We start from the raw sequence: 27,851 nt of genomic DNA on the forward strand, positions 1-27,851 counted from the left end.
GACATCTTCATCCTGTTCAAAAGTTTTCACCCCCCGACTCTTAATGCGTCGTGTTTCCTTCTGGAGCATCAGTGAATGTTTGAACCTTTTATATACAGGATATCCAGTTTTGTTTTATGCACATGAACTACTGAATCAGTACCTAATAAATTACTGTGTGAATGTTTGCATGTCACCACTGTGTTTCCTGACAGAACAGAATTTTGGGAATCGGATATGTGATGGCAATTTTGAGAAGGATCAGCTTCAAAACGCCGCCCAGAACGCACTAGATGCCAAGCTGACTGCTTCTCATAAGCTAGCAGGCCGGGGCCAGCATGTCTTCAACAACAACCTCCTTAAGTTCCACAGCAGTGTTATACAAGGGCTAACAAGCAGGGTGATAAGGAACAGCTGGGTGTGATGATTATGTGATCAGTTGCTATGGTGACAAACTGGTGGCGGGAAATAGAACAACAACAAGTCCAAAAAGGAGTCCAAAAGGGAGTGCACGTGACACACTCATGCAGACCACATCTAGTACATTCCGCTGTCACAATCCATATTGTGAACACACTGTTATGTGTGCGGTGTAGTACAATTCAAATGTCATGAAAGACCATTTCTCATGCTGTTCTGTATCATATACGGACTGGAGTAAGCATGTTTCAGTTCTTATGGACATATTGCAAATAGTGTTGACTGCATCTAATTTTCTGAATTGTAACCACAATTTAGCCAGAACTTTTAGCCATTGCCCTGTGTGATGTGTTTGAAGGTGCAGGGTTGTTAGAAAAGTCTTCCTTGGTGTTATACTTTCCACAGCAAAGTTAGGATTTATAGTGGAAACAGGCCTGATCCAAATGGATCCTTGGAAGGGTCAAGCCGTGACTGATTGGCTCGTTCTCTCATGTGTCAGGGACATCAGTGGTTTCTCAGTTTTGCTCATTTCCATAGGAACTTTAGTTCTGTGGACGCTCTGCTTTCTGCACTCACCCAGGGAGGAAGAGTAAAGTTCTTCTGGACCCTTGAAGCTGAAGCTGCCTTTTCTGAGCTCAAGTGCCGATTCATATCTGTCCCTATCCTAACTTTCCCAGAACCTGACAAACCATTTTAGTGGAGTTTCATAAGAATCTGGAATACACCCAACAGACCAAATGTTTTTAAAGTCCACCGCATCTGTGCTGAATCTCGCCGCATGATGCAACGCTACAAATCTTCAGCTTGTGATTTGAATCTAAAACAGCTGTCTTCATAATGCTGTATGTAAGACAAGTCCAACATAACAGACAAGTTCAACATGCAATGTGCTGAAATGACATGAATGAGAATGTAACTGTGATCAGCTAACTCTTTAGTATTATGACAATAAAATCTTTATTCAGTTCTGGACCTACCATATGCACCAGGAGTGTAAGAAATTTTATCTTTTGTGCCATACAATTGTGATATGTAATATGCCGAGGGTCACAGAAGGGGGTGCAGTTAGTTTTACGTTCTGTATTTGCTGATATTCACCTAGAGAGGGGGTTTGACCACTCGTTTATTTTCTGTTTGGCTAGTTTTATTATTATTGGTTTCCAGCATGACAGAACTGCTGGTTCTAGCTGGTCTGTCTGATGATTTTAGTTTCAAAACCTCTCTAAAAAAGCATGATTGAGCCTTCTCTGTTGTTGTTCCTAGTCTATGGAATAACTTACCAATTCCAGTTAGAACTGCTTCCTGTTAATATTTGCTTAAAAAAACACCTTTTATCAATAGAATTCAACCAGGCATAATGTTTTGTGTTCTTTTGTATTGATTTTAGTTGTATTGTACAGCACTTTGAGTCAACCATGAGTTGTGTTGAAAGTGCTTTACAAATAAAGAAAAAAAGGCAATAATCTTACACTGGTTTTACATGGGGGGGGGGCACTTTTTACTCGCCTCCTCGCTGTGCTCCTCCTCACTTCACTTTCTGCCTCCTCGACTTGCAGTCAGACGATACGACTGTAGCTGACAAGAGGTAACTACCAGCTTATTATTGCTGTTAATAAATTGAATACTATGTGAATTTGTAGTTGAATGAGGGCATCCATTTTCCAGATCCAATTTACTTGGCAGATTTCATTAATAATGTTAACTGCAAAATAATGCTTGCTGATCTCTTCTAATTTGGCCAGGGGTACAGGAACTATCTTCACAGGTTTATAAACACAATGCAATTTTTATAAAGAAGTCAGTATAGCTTCAGTAATGAATTTCACTGTTAACTGTATTGTGCTACAAACTTTTGTTCTTATAAAAATGTTTTAATTTAAAATTTTTAGTTTTCATTCTTGAAATTATAGTCTATTATTTCATTTCTCTTGGATCTTGACTGGCGCTCATCAGGGTCTGAAATTAGATTGTGGCAAAAATGGCATCAAAATCAGTTCCTGAATCAAGTTACTTATTAGTTTGATACTCATTGACTCCTCTTTAAATGACGCAACGCTTCCTTAAAGGATTAGTTCACTTCTGAATTAAAATGTCCTGATAATTTATATCATATTTATATCATATATATGATCATTCATGTCTTTCTTTCTTCAGTTGAAAAGAAATTAAGGTTTTTGAGGAGGGAAAAAATTAAGGATTTTTCTCCATATAGTGAACTTCAACAGTTACCAACGGGTTGAAGGTCCAAATGTCAGTTTCAGTGCAGCTTCAAAGAGCTCTACATGATCCCAGACGAGGAATAAGAGTCTAATCTAGAGAAACGTTCGGTCATTTTCTTAATAAAAAAAATAAAATGTATATACTTTTTAACCATAAATGCTCATCTTGCACTGCTCTGAGATGCTCCACGCATTACGTAATCACGTTGGAAAGGTCACGTGACATAGGTGAAAGTACACATCAAGTGTTCACAAAGCGAACATGCAAAGACTAAGTCAAATGCCTTTTACACAAAAAAAGAAAGAAAAAAAGAAAAAAGAAAAGTAAAACAACGATGTCGGATGATTTGAAGCTGGAGGAGAAAATGAGATGGAGTTTTTTACCCTACTGGGGTACTTCTGGCTAAATCATGTGTGACCTTTCCAACATGATTACGTAATGCATGACTCATCACAGAGCTATTCCAAGACAAGCATTTGTGGTTAAAAAGTATATAATTTTTTTTTTTTTTTCCAAAATAAACAATTGTTTCACTACCCTTATTCCTCATCTGGGATCATGTAGAGCTCTTTGAAGCTGCACTGAAACTGATGTTTGGACCTTCAACCCGTTGAACCCCAGTGTGTTTACATGCTGGATGAAATCGGTGTAAAAATCTAGCTGTGACGATCGGTTTATGCTTAAGCCTTTGACCTGGTCCTTAGGGTAGACTGGGTACAGTTGGTACACTTTTTGCTTTTTCCGTTACCACACCAAAACTAGGGATTGAAAAAAAGTGATTTTTCATATGACATTTCCTTTACATGTCTACTAAAATATTAATAATTATTAACATCCATATGTAGGTCATATTTGCCAAAATTAGCTCAAAAACACAAGAAGCGGGTACAGTTGAGTACAGTTGAGACACCCATCCAGAATGCTGTAAAGCTGCCTAACCAATTCACTGCAAATGTAAAATACCTTTAAAAATGAGAATTCAACAGTTTTTATTTTCATTCAGTATTTTATCTGATTATTTGTTTAGTTAAAAGTTTGAAAAACATTTGAAAAACATTGTACAGTAATGGCAAACAGCGATACAATATTTAATTTCAGTCCATCATTTTAATATTAACAGTTGAAAAGTTGAATAAAAGTAAAAAACATTGAACAACTGCAAACAGCAATAATAAAACAGATGAAATCTATTAACTTGTGATCTTACATCGTGCAACTAAACTGCATGTGCCGCAATAGGATTCTATAGTGCGGGTACATTTGGTACATTGTGTCTCAACTGTACCCCTCTGACCACCTCGAACATTTCTCACATTTTTTTACGATGACCTTGCATGACACAAAGTCATGCAATATGTCAGTGTTTAGAGCACAGATTAAGGTTTACGAAAATGTAAGTTAACTTTAACAGTCACGTAAGGATGAGAAGCTATTCAATGTGAAGTGAAAAACTTGCCTTTCGCTGATATCTTCGGACTGGAGAACTGCATGTACTTCATGATCAAAGAGGGCACTAATATGGATGTGCGAACCAAATATCACAGATCAGACTTGTTGCGTACGCAAGTTATTTAAGGTGTTTCAACTATACCTGGTCTACCCTACTCTGATAAAGGAAAACAAGTTAACGTTACATGAACATGACCCACCCCCTCCCCGGACCCCCTTCAAATTTATACATACTTTTGTCAGTCAAACACTTTAATGCACATTTCTGTGTCCATTTGGTGAAATATTATGTTCTTTTATACAGATTGCTGACTAGTAAAGGACCTGATTGAGACCATGATGACTCCTATTCTGAAGCTCATGCTGGCTTTGGCCACAGTTTTGGGGGTTGTAGTAACCACTGTAAACTCCATGCCCCCTAGGAGTGAGATACACCAATACACAAATCTCACACACATACACCAAGACTGATTAACACTAATTTAATGACTGTGTGTGTGTGTGTGTGTGTGTGTGTGTGTGTGTGTGTGTGTGTGTGTGTGTGTGTGTGCGTGCTCTAAACTAAAGGCATTACCTACCTATTCTCCTAAATCACAATCTACAATGTCTGTTTTATCTATCCATGAAATAGGATATAGTTTTGTTCTATGCACACATGAACTACTGAATCAGTACCTAATAAATTACTTTGCATGTCACCACTGTGTTTCCTGACAGGTCAGAATCTGATATGTGATGGCAATTTTAAAAAGGATCAGCTCCAAAACTACGCCCAGCAAGCACTAAAGGCTATTGATTCTACTCGCACGCCGACTGCTTCTCATGTGCTAGCAGGCAAGGGCCAGCATGTCTTCAACAACAACCTCCTTAAGTTTCACCGCAGTGTTCTGGAGAAGCTGCTGAAAGATTTGAGGGGCTACGATAAGCATATGAAGAACCTGGAGAAGGACCTTGTGATCCCCCTCAACGAAGATCACAAAAAAAAAATTGGAACTGAAATGGTGGTTGACTTCAGGTCAGTGTGTGTGTGCTCAGGTGAGATGAGTGCTACAGTGTGTAGAAACTTTAGAATGTAAGTGTAGTAGGTCTGGACGATAAAGCAATATATATAATTATCATGTGCAGCGTAGTACAATTAAAATGTCATGAGAGAACATTCTCGTGCTGTTCTGTATCATATGGACTGGAGTAAGCATGTTTCAGTTTTTATGGACATATTGCAAATAGCATTGACTGCACTAGTTTTCTGAATTGTAACCACACTTCAGAATGTTTAACCATTACCCTGTGTGATGTGTCTGAAGGTGCAGGGGTAACGTCGACTGGTCTCTCTCTCTTTCTCTAACGTACCTTACTCTCGCTCCCAGATGCGTTCTCATGTGCCGAATTTTGGCACTGATTAATTTAATTCGGTCGATGTCCTTAAAAGTACCAAGTTCGGTACCAACCCTAGTCAGTGGTGACATGATCTGCTGCAAAGTCTGCCATCTTTTGGGTTTGTGGTTTCCATGAAGATCACGGCATGTGACGCACTCATGAATGACACTGAACTCTGAACCTCTAGCCACTAGCTAGCCAAAAACCAGCAGCACCCACAGCACCCTCCGTGAAATGTCTTCCTGGTGTTATACTTTTTACAGCAAAATTAGGATTTATAGTGGAACCAGGATTTATAGTGGTTCATAGACTGATTGGCTCGTTCTGTCATGTGTCAGGGACATCAGTGGTTTCTCAGTTTTGCTCATTTCCATAGGAACTTTAGTTCTGTGGACGCTCTGCTTTCTGCACTCACCAAGGGAGGAAGAGTAAAGTTCTTCTGGACCCATGAAGCTGAAGCTGCCTTTTCTGAGCTCAAGTGATGATTCATATCTGTCCTTATCCTAACTTTCCCAGAAACTGACAAACCATTGTTGGTGGAGTTTCATAAGAATCTGGAATACATCCAACAGACCAAATGTTTTTAAAGTCCACTGCATCAATGCTACAAAACTTAGACTCGTGATTAGAACCTAAAAAATCTGCCTTCATAATGCTCTATGTACACCATCAGTGTGCTCATTTATAATAAATCAAGTTTGAAAAGACAGACAGTTGTACAACATCTAAAGCTATGAGAGGGCGAAAAATGATAGTTAAACAGCCTGTATCATATCTCACCTGTTACATTATTACGCAGCATTTGCGATTAAACCGTGTTACTTCACTGCCACAGCAGTAATTTCTCCCTCCTCTTATCATGGCTGATACCGTGGGGAAAGAATGGACCTCCAAAAGCTTTCTCTTCCATTGAAACAACTCCAATGCAGTCTATTGCATCGCAGATTAAACTAATGCCATTCCTCAGACGGCTAATCTGGTCTTCCGCTTGCAATTAGTTTATAAATAAAGCTGAACATATAGCTGAATTTAAAATTCAAATCTCTCTCAAATTCTGCCTTTCAGAAAAGTAGAGCATTGGCTCCATATGTACCCCAGTGCCTCTCTACATGTTGTAAATCAGTAAATCTTCCTCTCAATTTTCTGCAAACCAATTTTTGGTCAGCAGTGCCCTGTGTTACTAAGCTGCGCGCGTGCGCGGCCGCGCAGAAGAAATAATTGCCGCGCGGAGAGAGAACAGACATGAAAATGATTGCAGTAGTTTAAATGAGAAATAATTGCAGTGCTCTGGACAACCGCTATAGAGTTATTGTCGCTATAGAATTAGAACCGGTGAATGCGGTTTACAGATTTCATAGAAAGATAACGATTGAGCGCGTGTGAGCTGGCTGGCCCTGAGCCAAATCAGTCGCGGTAAGAATACTAACGTTTGCGGACTAAATACATCAATACGAGAGGCAACGCGAAACGAAAAGAAATGTGAAATAAAACGTCGTGTTTTAATGAAAGGTGGTGGAAATGACGGATGATGGGCACAGAATGCTAACAAAACTCTGAGACATTTACAATCACACACCCACCACAGGTGTAGCTTTTAAACTCAAAATACATCAGTGATACAGTATACCTCAGTTTAAATTTTTTGTGTGTGGTGGTGTGGGTTTCAGGGATGTTTAGATAACTATAAAAGAGTTAACGTTCACTTTTCTTAAAAATATTTAGCTATCAGTTTAAATGCTTCAGTTTGTTTTCACTATGTTATATATTAAAACAAATGGAAGCATTTAAACTGATATAATACTGTATATCAGTTTAAATACTTAAATATTATATTTTATTATATTATAATGTAAGCCTAATAAAAAAATGATCTCACAAAGGGATTGTTTAGGGCTCCTTGCCACGAAAAATCTTAACCTCCTGGTATATAAAATCTGGGAAATTCATAAGCAATAAACATTTAATTTTGATGGTTTAACAATGTCTGTTGCTAATAATTGACTGTACAAAAGCCATCATTGTAACTGCTTATATTATATTATGATAAAGAATTGAACTGTCCTGCAGGAGGACAGAAATTATTTTTTAATAGAATTTCTTGGTAAAGACTGGTACAGTTAATACAGCAATGTGAAAAATCTCAAGTAACCTAAAATGTGCTTAATTTAGTGACTGAACTGCTTGTTTTCAAACATATTATTTAATAAATCACTAAGTTACATCAAGGGTCAAATAAAATAGAAACGGCACATTAAAGTTAAATGTTACAGTTGTATGATAAAACCATTTTTTTGTGTGTATGTTTACATTCGTTGTACAGGTCTGATATAAAGTATGTTTTTGCTCAGGTGGCCAAAATGTGCGCTCAACAGAGAAAAGTTTTGCTCAGCGAGAAAAAAAATTAGAGGGAACATTGGTTACGACCCTGGTCTAGGTCAGGGAAGCAGCATAAATAAAAATGTCCTGCAAAAATCAGTTTCAACAATTTCTTATTTTTTTATATTTTTCTGTTTAGTTTCATCACAGAGTCAAGAAAATAAATGAAGCATTTAAAATGGACACTAACTAAACCCGTATTATTCCTAACTAAACCCTGTAAAAAAAAAGAAAAGAAAAATACAGTGGTCCTTACCTAACTTCCTGGCTAATTCAACACAGGAGAAAAAAATACCGCTTCAGTATCAAAGAAAATATTATATGTGCAATATTTACAAGGAATGGCAACACACTGCCACAATAAAGAAATGAAAAACGAAAGGAATTATAATCAAATGAAAACAATGTGGTCAAGAATCAAAATGAAAGTGCTTTAAAGACATGAATAGAATTGGTGACATTTTAAAGAGGACCTATTATGCAAAATTCACTTTTGCATGGTGTTTGGACATAAATGTGTGTTGGCAGTGTGTGTACACAACCTCCCTATAGTGATAAAAATCCTTTTTTTAATCCCCATAAATCATAAGCAGTGTCTCAGAACAAGCCGTTTCCAGATCCCTGGCAGTGTGACGTCACAAAAGCCACAGGCTCCGCCCACAGTGTTGACTGACACTTAAGTTTGAACTTAGAACCACCCTGAGCTCGTTGTTTACAACGAGTCCGCCATTGCTGCCCTGACGAGAATGTCTCCCAAGCGTTTTCGGTGTTCTGTAGCTGGATGGATTAATCCACAGAGCTCTCTCCATTTACTCCCTAAATGAGGTGGATTAACTTGGTTTTCCAGGAAAATGCTCCCTCAGTTCTGTCGAAATTCGTTTATTATCTGCTTGAATTATTTCACACCGGACTGCTTTGTGAACGAATATCAATACAAAGGGACAATACAAAACATAGACTGTGCTAAAAATATGATACTCAAGGATATAACGTACAAGTAAAAACTGTTCTTCATCCAGTTTACAGTCTCCAGAGTGATACTGATACAGCAGTAATGAAGGTGAGGGCACGTTATTACAGTTCATCTGAGTTTATTTACGGATATAAAATGTACCAGTTTATTAAGCACCACCCGAAAAGGCATTTGTTTACATCTTGTAAAATGGGGCATAATAGGTCCCCTTTAAAACAATGTACAGATTTAGATCCCACAAGCCAGCTATGTCAATAACACCAGTAGCCAATGCTAACACCACTCTCCCCTCTGCCACGTCCACATCCTGGCGCTTTTTCAAAGGAACGTTCCCCTCAAGTCCACCGATCCGTCTCGCCTACGTTCAATCAAGGTGGAGCTACCTCAGAGAGAGAGAGAGAGAGAGAGAGGGAGAGAGAGATAGAGAGAGAGAGAGAGAGAGAGACACGCACGAACGTCTCCACACACAAGGAAAAGGCGGAGGAAAAACAACAATACGTCTTTTGACATAACACCTGCTATTAATAGCCCACAAATCTCCCTCTTTATTAAACGCACCCAAATATCTGAACCCAGCCCTTTGGATTCTTGTTTAGCACTTATCCGTGAAATATTAAGCAAATGCTTATTCCTCCTTTGTTCAGGAAATCACTCAGAAAACACCAACAGATCACTCGACTCACTTTCAGATTTCTCAGATGCTCCAAATCTACTTGCAATTCTAAATTTGATCCATTTGTCTTTCTCCAATACAGTAGGCTACTATACTGTACTGTATATATTATAAACAGATCTGTTAATAAGCAGCCATTCAATATTCATTGCTAATTTACCCACACCCCTCCAGCCTAATCAGTCAGTTTTTCTTATTTTTAGCCCACAGAAGTTCCCAAATTTAATCTCCAGCCAATCCCCTCTTCATCAACAATAATAATAATTCAGTAATACAATAAAACATTGCTTATCAATTACCCATTCAACCATCTAGCCACAGCAGTGATTTCTTTATTTATTTATATTTAAATATGTATCACTTCACTGCTGCAGTGATTGCAGTGATTTCTCCCCTCGTCAAAAATAGTCTTTAAGCTACTTCACTACTGTACAGCTCTTCTCTGCTCTTCTCTGCTCCTCTTTGGGGGTTTAGAGCTTGAGCTGAGCCTCAGTTTGAGCTTCCTCAAGGAAAGCAAGCCAAGTTTGTTTACCATTAACAATTAAGACTGAATGGGCAGGCGAACTCATGAACTGTTAGTTCTTCTGAAACAGTGGATAAACAGCTTCAGTTCTTTCTTTTTTAGATTTATTCTCTTATTTAAATTATTTGACATAATTAGACATTTTCAACATATAGTTTCAGTTTTATATCTTGTTTTTGGTTTGTTTGTCTCTGTAGTCCGGAGGATGAGTATGTGGATTATAATGCAGTTGTGTACGGAGCGTACGTGGAGAAGCTCCGAGAGGCACTTGTGGAATACCTCAAGGCTGATACATCTGACAACGATGATGAGAGAAACAGAATCAAAACGCAGGTGGAGTTAATCACCAATAATATGGTGAACCTTGATGTGTATGTGGACCCAATGGCCTGCGATCACTTGCTGAAGAAGAAACAGAAGAAGAACCAAAATATGAAGCAAAAGTACTATGAGATCAGAGGTGCATTGAGGAATATGTTCCAGAACATCCTGCAGGACTTCAAAAAAGTGTCTGAAAAGATCAAAGACCTTTACGAGACAAACAACTGGAACAGGTTAGACAGCTGTCTCCAGGAATATATTCATGTACAAACAATAAATATAATTGTTAATGCACAAAAATCAATCAATAAATAAGCCATAAAAAAATTAATCATCGACAGACCCAAAAGACCTTCTGATGAGTTCAGTAGAGCTCCTCTTAGTCCATTAAATCATGTAGTGGATGACCTTCAAAGTAAAGCACATTTTCTCATGTAACTCTTGTTCTCTTTTCAACAGATAGACACACATTAAGAGATCTGTCTTCTGACCCGGAGTGATCACTGGGAGGAGCTCTTCTTTCTGAAATCAATAAGTACTGCTTTGGTTTTACCCATATTCAGTTTTAAATCACATGAGCTAATAATAATAATAATAATAATAATAATAATAATAATTTAAACTCTCTTTGTAGGCCAGATCATTGCCTTGTTTAATTAAACCCAACAGGGCTCTATCATCTGAAAACTCAAATATTTGACAAGAGACCGTACGATGCAATGGGACTCTTTTTATAGTTAAATAGGAATAGTTGACCCAAAAATGAGAATCTGTTGATACTTTACTCACTCTCAGACCATTCAAGATTTACAAACCCCATTTCCACAGAAGAGGGACATTAGAGAAATTACAATACACAAAAGAAAAGATTGTATGTTTGTAATATATGATGTTTTTTCTTTGTGTGTGTTTTGTGTTGAAGCCAAAGACAAATTTAAACTCTCAGAACTGAGCCTTCAATTACAATGTCCCAAATATTCCAACTTTTCTGGAAATGGGGTTTGCAGAATAAGTTTTGTTTGATGTATTGAAGCATTTCTTGTGAAGGATCTAAGGATTCTCAATAGCCTACTTGATTTATACCATTTATCATTTAATCATTATTATTAATTGATGTAATTTTATGTTTTTATATTTTATCATACTTTATCATACTATTTCCTTTCTATTGTTGTTTAATCTTATGATTGTGTGGTTTGAAGGGATGTTTGTCTTCATGAGAAAGAGAAAAGAGAATGTCTCCATTTCAAGGTTTTTAACATCACTGGACAATAATGTGAAGAAGTCATTTTTCATTGTTTTTCTCTTAATATAATAACACTTGTTGGATTTGTGATGGTCAGATGAAGTCTGAGCATTAAAACAGACGCAACTAAGATTATTCAATAAAGTCTGCTCTTTTTATTATCATCACTTTGTCTCCTTCTGTTCTTTCCTGACTGGTTTTGTCAAAGACCTGGCAACCCTGCTCTCAGGACCTTGAAGACAAGTAACAAGGTAGGTCTGTCTTAATTAGTCTTAATTTATTTGACAAACAGTTGAAATATAGCAACACATATGTCAAGGAATAAAGTTAAAAACTTATTTCCAATGCAGTCCGTGATGCAGATAGGATACACTGTATATTTTGCATGAGTTTTTTGTCAGCATATATACAGTCTGAATAAAGTCTCTCTTTGTGTTAGACTGCATGAGTTTCACTTTTACTAACTTGGATCAACGGTTACATTTATTATGACAAACTACTGAATATATTCAACTGTGATCCACTAACTTTGTAAATACAGATCTGGCAGAACTTTATGTATTATGACAATAAAATCTTCCAGATTTCTCTCAATCCTGCAGTTGGTTAGCACCATTTTCCTGACAAATAAATCTACTTGACTTACCATGCACCAGCAGAAGAAAATGGATCTTTTGTGACATGCAATTTGTTATGTAATATGCTGAGGGTCATAGAGGGTGGTACAGTTACATTCTGTATTTGATGATATTTATTTAGAGAGGGTTTGACCACTTGTTTATTTGCTTAGCCTTTAGCTGGTTGGCTCGTCTTAGCTGGCTGAAGTAGATGGTTTCCAGCCTGACAGAGCTGGTGGTTGTAGCTGGTCTGTCAGATGATTTTAGTTTCGAAACTTTTCCAAAAGCAGCTATGAGAAGCCATAAAACACTGATTTTAGCTGTTTGTTTTTTCAGCAGGATTACAGTATATTCACTGTGTAATGCACTTTTCCCTTCTGGATTCAAACATCTGGTGTCAATTAAAACTGTAGAGAAGATGAAAAATAAATGTGTCTTGCAGTCTCTCTTGATTGATTGCCTAAGACAAATTTTTCCTGAGAGAGAAAATACAATGGATACCCCCTTAGCCAGACTGAGTGACAAAACATCCTACAACATGACTGGATTTAATTGGGGAAACTGCAAAAATGGGAGTAAAACAAACGATTAAAGTGACCCTTACAACTTGTGTTGTTACAGCCAGTGGTCCATGGATATTGACATGTGGCCAGGAACGCCTGGGAAATACATAAAGCAAAGCCTGTGAACGCTTAATCTGCTAGACAATGTACAATAATGCTTATGATGTTGGTGTGTTCCAAAACAATGACAAAATTCACATTTAGGAGATATAAGCATTCTATAAAATCACTTCCGCTAAAATGGATCATGGACTTTCATGACATCACCGCGGACTTCAGCTTCTCATCAGATCTTCTGTCCAATCAAATGCTCTCTAGAATCTGAAGCACCCCACCCCCTACATTATAAATAGACGCTGAAGCTGCGGCTGGAATCGGTCATTTGTTCACACATTTACTATTTTCTATATGATGAATGACACATAGCGCACTATATAGAGGATAGGGAAGGATTAAGTGTAAATATGCTTTCCATTGCGGCGAATAAAGTCTGGTTTCACGTTGTGTCAGCGAACCACAACAGTGCACACATAGTCTGCTCTGGTCCAGAGACACGATAGCACAGAGCGGATCACAAAACGTACCGGACCCATTTGAATTCTGTACAGAATGATATATTTTATAGAGATATGGAGGAGAGACGGTTGGAGATTAGAAGGAAAATGAGGCTTTACCAAGCTCAACAGCTCTGGCCGAGCTGCGATATAAACAAAATGCTACTGGCTATTTTAAAAAAGGGGGAAGAGCTGTTCGATATGTCCCGCCCTGTCTTCCTGTTTCAGTTGAAATATAGTGGTGCAGGTATGACATCATTTTGTAGGCCAAAACGCAGAAGCGAGTTAGCATTTTAGCACTTCCGGTTCTATCATACTGAAGTCAATGAGTTTTTTAAAGAGATTTTTGTTAAATGGCTAAAATAAGGTCTGTGGTGAGCACAAGCTCAAGACACTTTTACATTTTATTATACGACATAAAATACATCAGTATTACCCCACTCGTGATTTTTTTTAAAGCTGTCTTAAAAAGGCAGTTGCTAACATGTAGCTAAATGGGACTACAGAGGCAGTCAGGGAGATTAAACATCATCGCGCCTAACAGGTAAACTCAGTCCGCTTTTACAGCCTCATCATGCTTATAATTTTGCACTTAGAAACTATTGTAACTCAAACATTCTGGGAAAATGTTTTTATATAAAAACTGAAAGAGTTTTCGTAAGCTTAGTGGTGGTGACGTGGGAATGTGGTGTAGATCGTTTATAGCCTACCTTTAGCTTTTTACTTCTGGCGACTGCATTTAGGCTTCCGAATTCATAAAAGTCTGTGAAAATGATCTTGATGGACAAAACGTGTAAGTATTATAAACTTTTGATGATCACAGAGCTTGTTTTTTGCAATAATCCAAAAGCCTATGGAAAATCATATTGGGTTTTTGTCGAGGGAACCAATGAGATAATAACTGCCTATTGGCCTACAAAGTGACGTCGTAGGATCGTCCAAGGATCAGCTTAATTTCCACATCATCAAAATTTGCATCATCAAAAGCACTTGTTAATAAAAGTGCTGAGCTGAATTAGTGTTTAAAAGAGAATAAAGTCAAATGCACCTTTTACCCTGGTGCACCTTTAATCCTGTTGTACCCTACAACTATTCAGATTATCACAGAAGTACTTGGATAAAAGTTTATAGTTCGGATGTAAACACTTGATGTCAGCGGTAGCGATCAACATAGAGCAAATCACCCTTTGAAAGCCCTTCAAATACTGTGATAGGCGTTATATTCCTATAGGTAGATGTGAGTCACCTGGGAGTCAGCTGATGTGAGCTTGACTGATGTGACCTGCCAGAAATAATGCTACACTTGATTTATGAATCATCCATTCAAACCAATTAAAAAAAAACACAAAAAAAAAACATTCAAATTAATTCAACATTTTAAATAGATTGCAGCAATTAGTATTTTGTCAGAACCACTAGTAAATTACATGTTATTTTGTTTAGTTGTCTGTTCAGAATTGTGGGAGAATAGTGATCTCTATTTGAAGAAAAAAAGAAAAGTGATTCTCAGTTTATCCAGAATTGTGCAGGTCTGACCCAAAGTCACCAGAATTGAAAGATTTGATCTTGGGAGGCCTGTAGTGATCAAGCTGCTGTCAACATCATGATTTATCACTGAATTCATCAGTCATACACATTTCTGTGTCCATGTGGTGAAATATTATGTTTTTGATACAGATAAACTGGCTGACCAGAAAAGGACCTGATTGAGACCATAATGAGACCTTTTATCAAGTTCCTTGTGGTTTTGGTGCTCGCAGTTGTGGGGATAATGACCATTATCTCCGTCCCCCAAAAGAGTGAGATACACCAATACACAAATCTTACACACATACACCAAGAATGAGGAACACTAATATAATGAGTGTGTGTGTGTGTGTGTGTGTGTGTGTGTGTGTGTGTGTGTGTGTGTGTGTGTGTGTGCTCTAAACTAAAGGCACTACCTACTGATACTCCTATCTCACAATCTACAAAGTATGTTTTATCCATCCATAAAATAGGATATACAGTTTTGATTACATTTAACTAATTTTACATTAAAAAAATTTTATACATTCCATACAAAATCAGCACCTAAATTGCTGAGTGAGAGTTTACATGTCACCTCTGTGTTTCCTGACAGAAGCGAACAGTTCGAATCGGACACCTGTCAGATATGGCGATTCTGAGAACCTGCTGGACCAGAAGCTCCGAAACGTCGCCCAGCAAGCACTAGACGCCATTAATTCTACTCGCACACTGACTGCTTCTCATAAACTAGCAGGCAAGGGCCAGCATGTCTTCAACAACAACCTCCTTAAGTTCCACCGCAAAGTTCTGCAGGACCTGCTGAGAGATGTGGGGGGCTACGAGCAGCTGAATAACCTATTACAGGACCTTGTGATCCCCCTCAGCAAAGCTCAACGAGATGCAATTGGAAAGACAATGGTGGTCGACTTCAGGTCAGTGTGTGTGTGCTCAGGTGAGATGAGTGCTACAGTGTGTAGAAACTTTAGTGTGTAAGTGTAGTAGGTCTGAACAATAATACAATATTAATAATTATGATAAAAAATTAAGATTTAATGTCAAAGCTCTCACACTCATGCAGACCACATCTCCACATCTAGTATGTTACACTGACACCATCCATGGACCAAAATCATGTAAGCCAGCATTTGGTAGTGGGCGTCAGTGGTGACATGATCTGCTGCAAGGTCTGCCATCTTTTGGGTTTGTGGGTTCCTTGAAGATTACGGCATGTGACGCACTCATGAATGACACTGAAGTCACACCTCTAGCCACCAGCTAGCCAAAAACCAGCAGCACCCTCTGTGAAATGTCTTCCATGGTGTTATACTTTCCACAGCAAAATTAGGATTTAAAGTGGAAACAGGCCTGATCCAAATGGATCCTTTGAAGGGTCAAGTCGTGACTGATTGGCTCATTCTGTCATGTGTCAGGGAGGTTCAACTTCTGCATTTACCAAGGGAAGAAGAGTAAAGTTCTTCTGGACCCATAAAGCTGAGCTTGACTTTTCTGAGCTCAGGTGTTTTTGTCAAGCATAGCAAAATGGATCAGTTAATGAGCAGCCATTTAATATTCATTGCTAATTTACCCACACCCCTCCAGCCTAATCAGTCAGTTTCCTTATTTTGAGCCCACAGAAGTTCCAAAATTCAATCTTCTTTGTCAACAACAACAATACTCCCATATCTGTTCCAAAACACTTTTCAAACAGATGTCAGTTCAAACCCGTCTCACATAGACAAGCTTATCAATTACCTATCTCACAGCAGTTCTCTAACTAATCATTTGAAGGAACAGAAAAGTATCCCTTCACTGCCATAGCAGCGATTTCTCTCTCTCAGCTCAGAGCTCAAGCCGAGCCTCAGTTCGAACTTCCTCGAGGAAAGCAAACCAAGTTTGTTTACCATTAACAATTAAGACTGAATGGGCAGGTGAACTCATGAACTGTTAGCTCTTCTGAAACAGTGAATAAACAGTCTCAGTTGCTTCTTTTTGAGATTTTCTTTTTGAGATTATTTGACATAATTAGACATTTTTCACTTTTAGCTTCAGCTACTTTTTATATCTTGTTTTTGGTGTGTTTGTCTCTGTAGTTCGGATGAGTTCTATGTGGATTATAATGAAGATTTGTACGGAGAGTATGCGAGGCAGCTCCGAATGGCAGTTGTGGCATACCTCAAGGCTCATACATCTGTCTACGAAAATGAGAGAAACGGTGCCAAGGAGAATTTTCAGCGGGTGCAGTTCATTGCCAATCAAATAGTGAAACATGATGTGTATGTGGACCCGATGGCCCGTGATCGCTGGCTGCAGGAGAACAAAAACCGTTTGCAACAGTACAATAATATCAGAGAAGCATTGATGAATATGATCCAGAACATCCTGGAGGTCTTCAAAAAAATGTCTGAAAATATCAAAGGCTTTCGTGAAAGAAACAACTGGAACGGGGACAGGTTAGACAGCTGACTCCCGGATTACATTCATGTACAAACAATACATATAACTGTTAATGCACAAAAATCAATCAATAAATAAACCATAAAAAAGTGAATCATTGATAGACCCAAAAGACCTTCTGATGAGTTCAGTAGAGCTCCTCTTAGTCCATTAAATCATATAGTGGATGACCTTTTCTCATGTAACTCTGGTTCTCTTTTCAACAGTGACTTTTGAACAGGATGAAGATGTCACACTTTTTCTTATTTTGTTTAAATATCAAATTTAGTTACATTTATTTAGTTAAAAATAAATGTAAATGTACAGGTAATGGTCTGTATTTTTTTTTTTTTTTTTTTTACAGATTTTTCCTGTTTTGTCATTATACACTGAAATGCCTGTTGTTTTACAGATATTTGCTATAATTTAATTTTCCACTATTAAATTTACAGAAAATTGCATGTATTTTAGTATTACGTTAAATTGGTATTTGGTTAAATTGGTTAAATTGGTATTACGTATTACGTTTTTAAAAGAAATGTTCTGTATTTTTACAGAAAAAAATGTAAATTTACATAAAATGTTGATTAATATTTTACAGATGTTTTCTGTAAAAATAGAAAAAAGGGAACAAATGTATAACTACAGAAATCAACAGTCATTCAACATTTTTTTTTATTTTTTATGAATCAATGTAAATTCATGTGCATTACTCTTAAAGTTGACACATCTTCATTGTTCAATGAACATTACTTTACATTACACCAAAAAAGAAAAAAAAGAAACAAAATACAATTCTATTTTGTAATTTTATATTAACAGTGTAATGTTCTCAGAACCAAGTCAGTCTCATCAAGTTAGTGTTTTAAGCATTTCTACATTCATTCCAAAATAATAACTAAAGGCAATAATAATTTAAACAATATGTTTTATTTGTGTATTGCGGTTTTTATTTAAAATTGTCAACCTAGGATATTTTGGATCATCAGTCATGCTCCTTAAACACCGTCTGTCACAGACACGAATTGTATTTTTAATTTCACCAAACTGATTGCACTAAAACCCCCGCAGTCAACATGCTTTCAGGCCATTTCAAGTTTGATTTTGACGTGACATAAAGCGGTGATATCTAATTGTGATCTGTTTACTTACTTTTCAATTAGTCTTCCGACTGACGCCATTATAGAGGGTATGCAAGTGACGTCACCGTCGACCGTTACGGCTGCGGTCACGTCCACTGAGAGGCAAAAGACTGAGCGGCAGCATTGGTTTTCAGCGTGAATGTCGCGAAAAACACACAAAACACATCCAAAACGGGAAAGAGCTTTGTGATTGACTGTACATAGCTTTGACACAAAACCTGAGGCATATATTAAAAAAAAAAATCAGAAAGCAACAGAAAAAAAGCAAATGGATCACTGCAATTCACAGAAACATCCCAACTCCAGGCAGAGAAACATGGATTTTCAGTTATCTTTTTTTGTGTCAAAATGTTGGATTTTGAGGAAAAATCATACCGTATATTGTATTGTTATATATTATGTTGACAACTCATCAATTAAATATTTTCGATCTTAAATTCTTCATAATTGTGTGTTTTTAAATAAACAGCACTGACAAAAACTATACTATAAAACTATATATAGCCTATGTTTTAGGGCTGGACAATATGACAATATAACATTGATATAAGTGATTACGCGGATTTAAACCTACCTATATTGTAGTTATATAAAATATTCACATGCAGATTTGCTTTATGTATTTCCCCGCCGTCGAAATCAGGCACATATAAATGTCATGAAACACGACTCCTGGCTGCATGTCAATATCCACGGATTAGTTTTATTTGACAAGTTGTAAGGAACACATTCGAGTCCAACCTTTAGTGTAATTCGTTAGTTTTACTCGCGTTTTCGCGGTTTCCTCTATTAAATCCAGTCACGGAGGCATCAGTCAATCCAGGCATCAGGTTCTTGTCTATGGTTCTTTTGCCACTCAGTCCAGCTGAGGGAGCGCGCTTTCATCGGGAAAGTGACGTCGACGAATACCCTCTATTTGTTCAGTCAAACCAAGCGGCAACCTCCCCCTTTCTCTCGTGAAGCCAATACGGAAGTAACTTAAACTGCGATTCATCGACTGGCCGCTAAGGACAGGCTCCAAAAGAGAGCATAATCTCATAGAGTCCCATGTTAAATTGGCCAAGTTTATAGCAGAAAAAAACATGTTTACAAGTTGGTTCAAATTGTGGTTTTGGTCTATACTGCTATTTTTGCCCTTCATGACAACTCTGAGGGGGGTGAATTTTTTTATAACTTATCCGTTTAAATTATATTAAGCCTTAAAGTTCTGCATAATTAAGGGCATGGTCACTTGAGTGACAGGTAGATTGCGCTGCTGTCTGTGAGCCGTCATGTTACCTCAGCTGCCGCTGAATTTGGCATCTCAGCCGTATTTGTGCTCGATTATTTTATACAATTATAAAATATGGCTTGCTGCATAATATTCGAGACTGATGTGTGTCTGTGTAGATGTGCATGCATGGGGAAGAGACACAGAACACACGTTGTTGGATCGTGGCATTGGCTGAAAGTTTTGGTTGTGAGATTTACTACAATGACAATGGCGGGAAGATATCAAAATCCGACAGCACTGCTTGGATATTATAACTAAAACTGCTGCACTATTTTGAAAAAAAATATATACTTTGGACACAGGCTCATTTGTTTGTTAGATACGATCGTATACAGTTTTACAACATAAACACTGCTCAGATTGCATCCTTTCTTGAAGAACGATGACAGAGAGCAGATCATTCAGAAGAAATGTGACATGTTTTTTTGTTTTGCAGGACACTCATATTTTAACCAAGTGCCACAGATTGGATTCATCTCGCGATCTCTATTTCATTATAAAGGTATGAAGTCCCATTTGATTTTCCATGTTGTTATTTGCACAACCAACACTACTGGTGTTGGAGGATCTATATCTTAAAAAACACCGTAGATTGACAGTAAACCTTTAGAACGTTCTGATGATAAAACTTGTCTTCATTAATATTTTAGATCGTATCTAAGATAGATAGATAGCTCCTTTGCTGCTAACATGGTCATGTCGAGCTAGGCGGGCGTGGTTTCAGCAACCAGTCATATCACACAGTAAAAAAAATCCTGTTGTTTCTACGGAAAAATACCGGCAGCTGTGGTTACCAGAACAATACTGTAAAAATGACATCAAACCGTAAACATACTTACGGAGTTACATGTGAATTTTACATTTTAAATATGTATATTTAACATTGGATTTCAGTACACTGTAAAAAAAATCCCAGTAAAATTTACGGTAAAATAACATATTTCATTAACTGATATAATGTTAATTTACCAACCTAATGAAGTACTAATATCTGTTTTGTATCTTTATAATACACTGACAGTCATCAAACACAATGGTGATAAGAGTCACATGATGAATCAAAGTTCATCACAAGCTGAGGAGGACAATGCTAATATGTAGAAGGAGCACACAGTGTCATTCACACACACACTAAACACCATCATGGTAACATGCATGAAATTTTAAAAATGCAATAAACATTAATTTAACAACATTAGATGTAACATAAAACCCTAATGTACATAACTGATTAAAAAAAAAAGAGAAAAACTAAGAAGAAACAGAGTTATTTCAACAAAAATGTATCAAATGTGAAGTGTCACGCAGGGAATTGTGGGAATGTCAATTTAAGGTTTTTCACTGTAAATTTTACAATGAATTGTTATTTTTCACTTTCAAAAACTGTGAATTTAACGGTATTTTACCGTAAAATTACATTAAATGTACCGTTAGATCTATTACAGTTATTCACCGTATATAGTACGGAAACTTTCTGTAAACCAATTAACAGTTTTTCACCGCAGCATTTTTACAGTCTTTTACTGTTAAAATCACAGTAATTTTTTACAGTGCAGCTCAAACCACCTCCCCGCCTCTTTGCCCATTTTCAGTTATCCGGGAGTGACGTGCGGTGACGCGCAGCTAAGATGGCCGCGGCCTCATTTTCGCTTCAAAACTGCTGTTCAGAACTCTATGGGTGACGTCACGGACGCTACGTCCATATTTTTTTTTACAGTCTATGAGTCAAACTGACGCGCGGAACGCGCACGTAAGCAAGAGGCAGGAGTTATCGCACAAGCCAATCATATCCAATCACAACCAATTACATCCAATCATAGCGCGATGGAGACATTAGGCTTGTTTGAGATGAGCAAATTCTGCGCAGAACCGATCACCGGTGATCACCGCGAGATGCATGCCGGTTAGAAATGTGTCCGAGGGTGGGTCGCCTTGCTCTGATGTCATGCCGACGTGTGTCAAAAACCTCTCGCGAGGGCGAGGCGGCCTCATCGGATTCTGCAGTCGAGCGCAGTTGCTCTCCACCGACTGCGCTGACCAAAAGCACGATGGGAAACGACTTGCTGACGACACAGCTTAAAGCTTATTGGTTTAAACAACCGTGATGTATTGATCTCTTTTAAAATGTCTGATTTTAAAACTCTAATACAATTATTTTATGTGTATAAATTATGTGTGAATATTCCTAAAGTCTCTGACACTGCGATCTCTCTATGGGTTATGTGATCGTTGTCAGATTAATAAAAATATATAAAAACATGTCTATAATTAAAGTAAAAATGAGTGATACACACATCTTTTGAATGGAAATAAATAAATACTTTGGGTGTATTGTTCATTATGTTTATTTTCATATAAAAGCAACAGAACTAAAATTACATCCAGTTTATCAGCAAAAAAGCGCGAGTGTGAATCCCGCGATATCCGCCTTTGATCTTGTAGGTGTCTGTCCACTACGAGAACAGAGAACTGTCCGACTTGCCTGCACTTTTTTCACTCCTCCCCTCACTGCAGCCGCCTACTCTCGGCTGAACTTCAGGCGAGGCTAGGCGCATCTCAAACAAGCCTGTTGCCTCCTCTCACGTGACTTTCCCCCCATTCATTCTCAATTACCCCCCCACAAAACCCACCGCACGCCGGGGGTCTGATGATTTTAAATGGTTGTCTATGAGAGGAAAGGGAGGCATGACTCCATAGACTGTAAAGCATGACTCCTGCTGTAACTTTACCTCCGGGTGTCGCTGTTGGGCAGTGTTCCTTAAGAAATACGCATGACTTGCGCTATTTTTAATGTCATAATTTGTAATATTTCTGTTGTTTTATATGTAAATATTCATGATATCCTCCTATTGTGGGCGTGTCCTTGAGAGAACGCGCAAGCGAATGAGACATATCCAGCTGCAGACCCACAGCACCACAGTTTCAAAACCGCAGTTTCTGAACCGCAGCCACAGAACGGGCAGGGCTTAAACAGTCATATTTGCGCTAGCCATACATGCCATATTCTTTTGTTAAATATCAGTTGTTTTTACATGGATTTTGATCGGATCGATGTCTACAGTATTTAACAACAATACTTTTAAATAAAGTCATTTTTCTGTTCATATAGGCTGTTCAAGATACTGTATCATGATGTACAATGAGGAGTTTGCATGTTAATGGATAATATAAAACTATGTTTTGTTAATGCATGAACTAATTTGTATAAACTTTGAACAAATAATTTCAATCATATAATTTTGAAAATATATTAATAAATGTGTAACAATATAGTAAAATGTCTCCCTTGACTGTATGTGATATTATTTCCGTATGTTCATGGTGTGAACTTGTGACAAGTATGGGCAATTAATGTCAAAATATAGGCCTACATATATTTAATCATTGCAAATCCTTGAACAAGTGAAACATACATTTAAGCCATTGAGACATTTAACAACAGAAGGTGTATACGGTGAGTGTAGGCCTATGATATTTCTGTCGTGATGTGGTGAACGAATTTATATTTATATATTTAGGCTATTAAGTGTTTATCTATAGGCTATTGAATCATTTACATTTTATCATTAAAGATTTTTATTTATTTATTTATTTTTTGCATTTGTCAAAGATATTTAGCCTATCGTGTTAATATTAAATAAATAGGCCTATTAATTAATAAAACTTATTCATTTTGTTTTCAGGGATGAAAGAAATGTCATAATATGGGCTTATAATCTTTAAGCGTTTTAAGATGATTATTTGATTTTGCTCAAACTGTGTCATTAAGTATTAGGCTATTTGGAACGTGGAGGAAATAATTTAAAATAAAATGGCGTACAGTTGTAGCCAATATAGGCTACTCACTGTAGGCCTATAGGCTACACGACTGTGTTTATATTGACATTATATGGCTGTTTTAAAATTTTGCTCTTTGTACATCATGATATCTTATGCATACTAGGCCTATATGAACAGAAAAATGACTTTATTTAAAAGTATTGTTGTTAAATACTGTAGACATCGATCCGATCAAAATCCATGTAAAAACAACTTATATTTAACAAAAGAAAATGACATGTATGGCGCAAATATGACTGTTTAAGCCCCGCCCCTCACTTCCGTTCTGTGGCTGCGGTTCTGAAACTGTGGTGCTGCGGGTCTGCTGCTGGATACTATTGAAGCGAATGGAACTGAAAATATTAGTAGGCCTACACGCTCCTCAAATCGCATCGGTTTAATTTATTATTTCGAAAAGGTAATAAAATATTCCTTTGGAATATAAATCTTTAGAGCTTTGTTTTGATGACAGTCTTCATGCCAGCAGCTACTTAAAAAATGTTATCTTTGTTTAAATTATTATAATTATGATAAAAAAAAATATATATAGTTTAGTTTCGTTTTATTTAAAGTTTGACAAGGCAGGATATTGCAGCACAAAACCCTGAAATGTGTCAAACATAACACACACTCAAACAACCTGATTTACCTGATTTAAAACAATTTCAAAAGCAGTCAAATGAAAAAAAAATCTGATAATAATCATATAATTTATTCTATGAGGTAATACAGCACAAATGCACAGAAAAAATAGACAGCTACTTTACAAGATGATGTTATACTTGTTATTATCACCAATGTCATATGGTTTTGTTTTGCTTTTGTGATGTTTCCACATTATACTCATCATCTTGTAAAGTCACTGTCTGTTTCAGATTGGATGTGAGAGCTGAAGTCTTGGATAGTTCTGGCAGTGTGTGATCCGGACATCCATGAAGGCTGTTCCCGAGTGCCAAGGCCCTGTATTAATATTTACCTCAGAACCTCACATTTATCATTGCTTCTTTTCACACATTGTTTTGAATTTTTAAATGTCTTTTCACTTTGAGTTAGAGTAATTACTTCTGTACTTGTCATAACATTTAATGTATTCATGTAATATTTATATAGGCTACAACTGAATTTGTGTTAAAAAAAAAAAATTTAATAAAACTAAGAAAAGATGAAAAAAATCAGCAAAAAAAAAAAAAAAAAAATCAAAAGAGTCAATTTTCAGGATAATATTTTAAAGATAATTTTGTACAATCCAAATAAGCTTTACAGATATTTAGAAAAGGTTTTAACAATGTTTGTCATGTTTTTCATTTATGCACCTATAGGTCAATCAAGGTCACAGGTACAATAACTTAGGACACTAAAGAGACCTTTCTACTGACTCTGAAAAACAGCAGAATAAAGATGCCCAGGGTCTCTGATCACCTGTGCGAACGTGCCTTAGTCCTGCTGCAGGAGACAAGAGGACTGCAGATGAGAACAGAGCAATAAACTGCAATGTTCCTAAAATGTGTAAAGGACTCAAAACAGCGGCGGAAATCCCTCCATCACACAGTCACACACACACACGAAGATGCCTGAGACAGTGCTACAGGGAGACAGAAGGACAGCTGTTTGTCCTTCCAATGCCAAACCACATGTGACCATTAGTCCCACCAGATGTTTGAGAACATGAAATGCCTTGATGGAAGAGTGGAGTAACATCTCACAGCAAGAGCTTCAAATCTGGTGCTGAGGATGAGATGCTCTGTAAAGCAGCTGGTGCCACATCAGACTTTGTCTGTCTCAGTTTTTGAATCTTTTTGTTTGTACAAATATTTACACGTTAAGAAATTTGCTGGAAAAACTCAACAAAAAAATTGATTTGGCTTTGCAACAAAAATATGTGACAAATAACATCAAGTGTGCATTTACTTGTTGGACTATAATGATAATTTGTCATGATATCCAGTAAAAATATGAGAAAACAGAAAATATTTGTAGTTTGGTGTTGATAAAGGGTAGCCTATGCAAGTCTTACTGTGGTGATAAACACTGAAAATATCAAAATAATCAAGAAATTAAGGATGACAGAATATTCACACCAGGCTATAGCTTTTTATTAGGCCACAGATACATTTGTAGATTATTTCAATCTCTTTCGATACTCTGAACGATAAGACTCTTAACTGCCATTCTGCAGCCTGTATAACTTGTACGTTAGGTCTATACAGGAAAGCAGGAGAGTACAATATGAACAACATCATAAATTAAATATTCTGAGTGCCTCTGCTTGCAAACACGAGTAGTATGCATATATTAGTGTTATAATAAATACTAATAATAGAAAAAAAATATTATATGACCTGAGTAAATTGTCATTACTGAACCATAAGATACATTGGATAGATGGAAATAAAAATTCCAGATCAAAAAAGGTAAAGGTTTTGCATTGTTTCAGTAAAACATATGCTGGCATGTTTGAATGAATAGCTAATTTTTATTTCTTTATGATTTCAGGTCATGTGGAAAGACTGGAGATCTACAGCAGCATTGCAGTCCAGGTGTGGAAAGAGTACTATTCTTATACAACAAATTCTGTGTTTACATCTTTTCCTTCTGCTATTCTGTAAAGTAATTTTGTTGTTGTTGTTGTAATTGTAACTAGAATCATTCAGAAACATGGCTTTTCCAATCACTGCTATCCTGATACACATCTCTACTTTTCATTCCAGCCAAATGATCAACCAGTAGCTGCTCGCATCTCAGCCTGCTTGATGGAAATTTCCGACTTTCACCTGGATGACCTTTACCTTCAACTCCACCTTGCCAAGACAGAAGTGCTCGTGGTTTCAGCCACGTTATAATCAATCAGTTAAACTTCACAGACTACAGTGCTGGAACTGCCCGATCTTGCAGATTTGCCCAGTACAACATTGGGAAGACCAGGCCATTCCTGTCGGAAAATGCTACACAACAGAACAACAACTGGCTCTGCAAGCCTGTACCTATACGCCCTCCAGAAGCTTGCGCTCTGAAAGTGAACAGCATCTTGTGGTGCCATCCCAAAGGGGCACAAACTCACTTTAACTGACCTTTACCTGGACTGTCCCATGCTGGTGGAATAACCAGACTAACTCAAAATATTTTCAATAGACTGCTAAAGATGCATTTTTTTGTGTGTGAACAATTGCCCTGATAATACTATCTGTTTAACTGAAAAAAAAAAAATAATAATAATAATTTCTATGCATTCTGTTCTAGACTAACTGGAAATTGTCATTGTACTTATTGTTGCATCCATTCCAAGGTGAAAAAAAAAGTACATTTCTATAATATACTTAAAGTGCTCTATTTTCATGCACTAATTTTGTACTTAATATACTAAAACAATCATTTTTAGAACTTCTTAAGATAATCTTAAGAACATCTAAGTGTACTAAACTGCTATTTTAAGACAGCATGAAATATCAACTAAAATGTGCTTTTAATGTACTATCTCTGTATTTAGAAAATGTATTTAATTACCTAAATAAATTTTTTAAATACAGAGATAGTATATTAAAAGCACATTTTAGTTCATATTTCATGCTGTCTTAAAATAGCAGTTTAGTACACTTAGATGTTCTTAAGATTGTCTTAAGAAATTCTGAAAATGATTGTTTTAGTATATTAAGTACAAAATTAGTGCACGAAAATATAGCACTTTAAGTATATTATAGAAATGTACTTTTTTTCACCTGGGTTGTACTCCTTGTAGTCACTTTGGATAAAATGTAATCATATATGTATAAAATAACAGCAATATTACAGTATAAAAGTATACAGAAATGGTCTTTTAATGTAAATGTTGTATATACTAAGCTTGTATTTCCTATAATTTAAGTAACTTGACATACAATGTCTTATGTACAATGACTAATACTGTGCATGTTCCTTTGATTAAATGTATTTGGTACTATATTTGTCAATTTAACAGAAATTGGTTGTAAAGGTTTTTATTTTTATGCATTTCTAAGTAATTAATTTATAGATTGATTGTAGTTGTGATTGGTTCTGTAAAAATAAAGATTAATACTGTAAAATGCAAACATTTGTTTTTGAATTTATGTGCTAACTGCATTTTTATAAATAATTTCTTAGTTATTGTACATGGAAAATCTATATTTTAAAAGTAAATAACTGTAGATTGACAGAGCAGCTTGATAAAATAACTCATAACCTTCATTTTGCAGAGATTAACCTGAAAGTTAGTTATTTTCTATGTAATCTGACATAATTTATCCGTTTTTCCACGGTTTAATAAATTATTATCAACAGTAATATACTGTAATTTAATGAATTTTTGACTGTTAAGTCTGTTCTGTATTTTTACAGTTTTTGCATATAATTTTGTGAAATGGTTATTTGC

The 27,851-nt window shown here is 36.7% G+C and overlaps 3 protein-coding genes across 6 annotated transcripts in view; all 3 read left to right on the forward strand.

The window, feature by feature from the left end:
• LOC125262495 overlaps positions 1 to 27,851 on the forward strand; it is a 71,178-nt gene that overhangs the window by 27,172 nt on the left and 16,155 nt on the right. The gene's annotated exons all lie outside the window — the stretch shown is intronic.
• On the forward strand, positions 1,921 to 10,903 carry LOC125262494. The gene is made up of 5 exons (XM_048181284.1): positions 1,921 to 1,984; positions 4,373 to 4,492; positions 4,786 to 5,083; positions 10,188 to 10,544; positions 10,771 to 10,903. Exons 2-5 carry the CDS (start codon positions 4,405 to 4,407, stop codon positions 10,772 to 10,774), a joined length of 747 nt encoding a protein of 248 aa, XP_048037241.1. The 5' UTR covers positions 1,921 to 1,984; positions 4,373 to 4,404; the 3' UTR covers positions 10,775 to 10,903.
• LOC125262493 lies at positions 10,796 to 26,760 on the forward strand. Of its 4 annotated transcripts, XR_007183579.1 has the most exons (9): positions 10,796 to 10,846; positions 11,766 to 11,808; positions 14,969 to 15,090; positions 15,414 to 15,732; positions 16,891 to 17,250; positions 20,085 to 20,150; positions 24,343 to 24,429; positions 24,787 to 26,004; positions 26,176 to 26,759. XR_007183579.1 is itself a non-coding variant. In XM_048181283.1 (6 exons), the coding sequence occupies exons 3-6, from the start codon at positions 15,009 to 15,011 to the stop codon at positions 17,468 to 17,470; spliced, it is 771 nt and encodes a 256-aa protein (XP_048037240.1). In that variant the 5' UTR covers positions 10,797 to 10,846; positions 11,766 to 11,808; positions 14,969 to 15,008; the 3' UTR covers positions 17,471 to 18,442. The 4 variants fall into 4 exon arrangements, 1 of the variants encoding a protein (XP_048037240.1); XR_007183577.1 differs by having other exon boundaries at positions 24,343 to 26,004; positions 26,176 to 26,760; XR_007183578.1 differs by lacking the exon at positions 24,343 to 24,429.

Source organism: Megalobrama amblycephala, linkage group LG2 (assembly GCF_018812025.1).
Source record: "Megalobrama amblycephala isolate DHTTF-2021 linkage group LG2, ASM1881202v1, whole genome shotgun sequence".
NCBI lineage: Eukaryota > Metazoa > Chordata > Actinopteri > Cypriniformes > Xenocyprididae > Megalobrama > Megalobrama amblycephala.

Coding starts and splice junctions, on each gene's coding strand:
- LOC125262494 (XM_048181284.1), top strand. CDS start 4,405: ATGATGACTCCTATTCTGAAGCTCATGCTGGCTTTGGCCACAGTTTTG. Junction 4,493..4,785: donor AAACTCCATGCCCCCTAGGA/GTGAGATACACC, acceptor GTTTCCTGACAG/GTCAGAATCTGATATGTGAT. Junction 5,084..10,187: donor GAAATGGTGGTTGACTTCAG/GTCAGTGTGTGT, acceptor TTGTCTCTGTAG/TCCGGAGGATGAGTATGTGG.
- LOC125262493 (XM_048181283.1), top strand. CDS start 15,009: ATGAGACCTTTTATCAAGTTCCTTGTGGTTTTGGTGCTCGCAGTTGTG. Junction 15,091..15,413: donor TATCTCCGTCCCCCAAAAGA/GTGAGATACACC, acceptor GTTTCCTGACAG/AAGCGAACAGTTCGAATCGG. Junction 15,733..16,890: donor ACAATGGTGGTCGACTTCAG/GTCAGTGTGTGT, acceptor TTGTCTCTGTAG/TTCGGATGAGTTCTATGTGG.